At 45.4% G+C, this 5,374-nt stretch overlaps 1 protein-coding gene across 2 annotated transcripts in view; it reads left to right on the forward strand.

The window, feature by feature from the left end:
- The window catches only part of THAP4 (THAP domain containing 4), a 39,428-nt gene that overhangs the window by 531 nt on the left and 33,523 nt on the right, over positions 1–5,374 (forward strand). For both annotated transcript variants that reach the window (XM_019513319.1, XM_019513328.1), the window contains exon 2: positions 4,150–5,300. In XM_019513319.1, the coding sequence (XP_019368864.1) occupies positions 4,150–5,300 (1,151 nt within the window). The remainder of the gene's footprint in view (positions 1–4,149; positions 5,301–5,374) is intronic.

Raw genomic sequence — 5,374 nt, forward strand, 5'->3', positions numbered from 1 at the left:
CGCACGCCTCCCTGCCCACTCCTCCACGCGCACTCCTGCCTTTCTCCCCCCTGCCCCAGACGTCCGCGGAAACAGGCCGACCTGCTCTGTGCCCATCTCGCCTCGCGCCACCCACAGCCCCCTCAGAGTCGTGGAAACTGGTGCGCCAGGAAGCCCCCGGCACCGGAGGCGGGCGAGGAGCTGGCTGCAGGGAAGGCCGGGGTTGCATCGCAACCTGGATGTAAGATTGTTGCGGAAACCAGTGAGTAGTTTCCTAGGACGTATTGACGGGTGGCCTGGGCAGGTCGTGCAGTGCATGATTTCCCACTGCACATCACAGGTGAGGCCTCCCCTGCAGCGCCGCGTCCAGCTCCAGGCTCTGAGAGGGATGGGGACGAGGTCAAGGGAGCCCGGAGGAGAGTGATGAGCTCATTAAGGGACTAAAAAACATGTCTGGGGAAAGGCTGGGAGGACTGGCTTATTTAGTCTGAAGAAGGGAAGACTGAGGGGGAGCTGGTAACGTCCTTCGAAAGCAAAGAGTTGTTAGAGAAGAATGGATTGTCATCCCCTTTTATCTGTCCACCGAGGGCTGGCCAAGAAGTAATGGGCTTAAATTGCAGCAAGGGAGATTTAGGTTAGATATTAAGAAGAACTTTCTGGTGGCCTGTGGCTCAGCTCTGGAATAGTATCTGGAGTGCAGCTGTGTAACCTGGTGCTGGAGGCCTGTAAGTGCTAGTCAGGGAAGCATCTTTCTAGAGTGGTGTAGACGGAGATGATCCTGCTTTAAGCAGGGGGTTGGACTAGATGACTTTGCAGAATCCCTTCCAGCCCTGTTTTGCTGTGATTCTGTAGATGCAGACAATTGGATAGACAGACAGACAGACAGACAGCTGTCCTCTGTTCCCCAAAGCCAAAAGTCATACCCAGCTCCCGTGCCGCAGATATGCATGCCTTCTCATCCCTCTGACTGGCAGATACGTTCCTACTCTTGTCCTCCACTCTGTAGGTTCCTCTCTCAACAGTCATTGCTTAGCCCTGCTGATTCATTCATTTCTTCCTCTCCACTCAGACACATTCACCCTCCCCTTTATCTAGTTCTTAGGCACGTATGTTTTCATGTTATCCCTGCTTGTCTCCAGCTGGTCAGGGTGCAAAGGGTACAACTGTTTAATCTTGCTGATCCCTTGCTCTAGAATTGTGTGGGGAACATGCACGTTTTTCCCTGACACGTTGTTTCCTCTACATATCCCTTACAAGCCGGCGTAACTGCTTAATCCTGCTGGACACTTGAGGTTGTTGATCTGGGTGATAGGATCCAATACACACATCTTAGTTTCCCAAATATCCATGGTTCTCTTCTCCACCTCTGGCATGCTCTTCTTTCTGTTCCTCCACACTTCCTTCAACCTGTGCCCCAGCAGAAGAGAGACCTTGATTGCTATATCTTTAAGTTATTGGTGAGTGAGGTCCACACACTTCCCTCACCCTCTGTCCCTGAGCATGTTTGTTGTTGTCCTTCCCCTAATTGTCCTAATTCCCCTGTTGTCCTTTTTGTCCTTGCCCACACTACATAATTGTGTCATTTATCCTGTATTTTTTCAGTTTCTTATAGCTGAGTTAGCTGACACAGCTGCTAACTGTGATGTTACAATCTGTGTATAGGCAAGGACCACTTGTGTTTAGCCTGATGGCATCTTTAATCATGACTAGCTGACAGCATGCTCAGCATGACTTATCTATGCTGGCAACAAAGCCCTGGGCAGCCCGGGTTAGCTAATTTAGCACTTATGATTTGAACCAACAACAATATTAGACGAGACCTAAAATGCATTGCCCTACCCAAAAGATTTCCCACAGGATGTAACTGTAATTTACCCACAGAAACTTTGCCATTGTTGTTGAAGCTCTTAGTTAAGATGCACCATATACTGACCAAAGAGTGTTTGCGCTGGTATAGTTTATAATGGCATAAAATAAAATAAGCTATGCCAGCTGCTGCGACTGCATCTACGTTAGAGTTCTTGCCAATATAAAAGCACTGAAGAAGAAAATGAGCCCTATAACAAATGCTGCTGTACTAGCAAAAGTTTCTAGTGTAGATATGGCTCTGATGAGTGGGGCTTGGATTATTCTCTCCTGCTGTTGATGAGGAACACAGATGTCTCTCCTCTCCTCACTCCTCAGATTCTCATTCTCACCTTTCAAGCTCTGGCCTTGTCAGTAATACTGTAACTTTGCCTGGTAATACCCTGATGTTGGTGATAAGGGGCAAACACACGTTCTGTCAATTGCAAGTCTCAGGTAGTCGGTATGAGAGAGTGTCTGGGGAAGGGGGGTGCATGTGTTCCTACTCCTTTTGAACAATGTAACAGATAGCTTGGTTTTGCTGTATCCCTGAATGGGGTTGAGGGCAAACAGGAAAGAGTTAGGATGAGGTTTATTTTTTGGTGTACACACACAAGTTGCCAGTGCTTCCTTTATTCTAACTTTGCAGGTTCTGATCTCATGAGACAGGTAAAGTTTCCTCCCTCACATTACATACGCATAGTTTTTCTTCTATGACAAATCCCTTTACTGCTGGTGGCACAGAGGAGAAACTGTTAAGTACTGAATAATACTTGCTCTTTTTTTCCCCTACCAGAAACATCCACAACATGACAGTTGCTGCCTGGCTGCATTTAGGAACTGAATGTGACTAAAGAGAAATGATATATAATGCTTGCCTTTAAATTAAGGAAAGAAAATGTGTTCCCTGTGCACAAAACTAGCAATAAGCTTCACTTGTATTAAAAACTGCAACAGCATCTCTCATTTGCTGACCAAAAACCTACCCTGATTCTGTTGTATGCACCTGTTAAAAATTGTACAGTATGCTGTCAGCCTTTCCTTATACTGAACTTCATAATGATTGGCAGAAGGCAGGATGGATTTGCACCTTCAGTTCTATAAATCCAAGATATATAGCATGAGCTTTCATGAGCTCAAGCTCATTTTATCAGGTGCTGCTCTGACGAAGTGTTTGATGAAGTGAGCTCTAGCTAATGAAAGTTCATGGAATACATCTTGGATTTAGTTAGCCTATAAAGTGAAAATCTACCCTGCCTTCTGCCTGACTTCAGAATAATGCAGCTAACTACCTCTCTTTATAAAGATTTTTATCCCTTCTTGTATGGATTTTGTGATTTGTTTTACAGTTTCAGGTTATTGTGAGGTTTGTTTGTTTTGGTTTTTTTTAAGCTTTAGTGTGAGCCTGGTTGACAGGGGTAGATAATATGTTCATTTTGGAGATGCTCTTAAATTAGTAGGTAGTATGGTCCCAAGCCTTGATCAGGCACACTCCTGTATCTGCATGCATCTCATGGACACCTGTGAGAGTACAGGGATCCATCTGCAGGTATCCAGTTGCAGGAAAGGAACCTTAGTTCAAAACTATTGCAAAATAATTCCAAATTAAGATGACTTCTCTGAGTCCACATAGTAGGTCTTGTCTGCCTAGTTCAATATTTAATTTCTCCTCTCCTAGAATACTTTCTGATTGGGATATGAAAAGTTACTGAGATCTTCTATGAAAACAATTAAGCCCCTGGTTATATTTTTGTTGTTTCTGGAGAAGAGCCACTGCCAGTCTAAAATGAGCATTTGTGACAATGCTAAGAAAAAGTGTGTGTGGAAACCCTGCACTTTCTTGGTATTGAGACCTGAATTCAGGATATTTTATATCTTGTTTAACATCCTTTCATTGCACGGAATAAATGCCAATTAGCCCTTGAAGGGTGCAGTTGGGTTTTTATTGTTCTGATTAAGGCTAATGGTTGAAAGAGCTGAGCAGGGCAGAAGACTTTACACTTCACAGTATCTCATCCTGCCTAACCTGCAAGTAGCATCATGTACTTTGGCTGGCGTAACCAAACAATAGAGTGGTCTTTTGCTTGCTAACTGATTTTAATTGACAGGCAAGCACAAAGCTAACTGGTTCTGCCCTCCCTGCGGACTTTCATTGCCAGCAGAGGGAAATGCATAGTGAAAGTTTCAGGGCAAAGTAATCAGTCATCACCAGCCAGGCATAACCAATACATTCCTGCTTTCTAGAGAAGTTTATTTTCCTGAACTTGAGGCCTACTGACCATTTTCCTCCTTTGATTTCAGAAATATGTGATTACTGTTTTGCAGGTTCCCCCTGAAAGACTCAAAACGCCTGATCCAGTGGTTAAAAGCAGTTCAGAGGGACAACTGGACTCCTACCAAGTACTCTTTTCTCTGCAGTGAGCACTTCACCAAAGATAGTTTTTCCAAACGGCTGGAGGATCAGCACAGGTTACTCAAGCCTACAGCTGTGCCAACCATCTTTCAGCTCACTGAGAAGAAAGGTGACAACCAGGACTATGTCAAATGTAGAAGAAAAATAGCAATCCAGGTACCACTGAGCGATGGAGAACAAACAAGGCAAGGAGGCTGTGAGGTAGTACAAAGAACCTTATCTACCAACCAAGACTTTATGATAATGCAAGAGATGGAGCAAGTGACTCTGCAAGCTGAAATTGGGTCAGTGCCTGAGCAGGAAGAGAATATTCAGGGCCAGTTGGAAGGGCCTCTGAGAAGGACGTTAGCTGACAACTTGGTTTCAAAGACAGGAACCCAGAAAAAGCCAGAAGGACTTCCTGAAGAGGAGTGTCCTGAAGCCACCATCCATACCGGCAGCTGGATAACAGATAGAAGTGGTATATCGATTGATGACTTCACACCTCCAGTATCTGGGGCTTGCAAATTTATTGGCTCCCTCCACTCTTACAGCTTTTCCTCTAAGCACACCAGGGAGAGGCCATCATTCCCTAGGGAGCAACTTGAGAGGAAAAGGCCAAAGCGAGATGTGGAGCCAAGCTGCAGTAGCAATATCATGAGGCATGATAAGAACTTGGCAGAAAGTTCCCCTAATTCATCACTTACAGTGACCCCTCAGAAGCCATCCCAAAGTCTGTCAGCATCCCCTGCAGACCTTACCCCACAGCCGGCAACAGAGGCTGTGGTAGGTCAGAAAGGAGACACAGATGCCAACCCCATGTCAATCAATGAGGTCATTATGTCCGCCTCAGGAGCATGCAAGCTCATAGACTCCCTCCATTCATACTGTTTCTCCTCTAGGCAAAGCAAAAGTCAAGTGTGCTGCCTGCGTGAGCAGGTAGAGAAGAAAAATGGAGAACTGAAGCTGCTGAGGCAGAGAATCAGCCGCTCTGACAGTCAGGTCAGAAAGCTGAAAGAGAAGCTTGATGAACTGAAGAGGATCAGTTTCCCATACTTGAATAGTCTCCTCTCCCAGGACTGTGGTTAGTACTTTTTATGCCTTTAAGTTCAGGGCAGAACTCCTCCTTCCTGCTAAAAAAAAAAAAAAAAGGGGGGG

This window comes from Gavialis gangeticus, unplaced genomic scaffold (assembly GCF_001723915.1).
Source record: "Gavialis gangeticus isolate Ggan-Ray unplaced genomic scaffold, GavGan_comp1, whole genome shotgun sequence".
NCBI lineage: Eukaryota > Metazoa > Chordata > Crocodylia > Gavialidae > Gavialis > Gavialis gangeticus.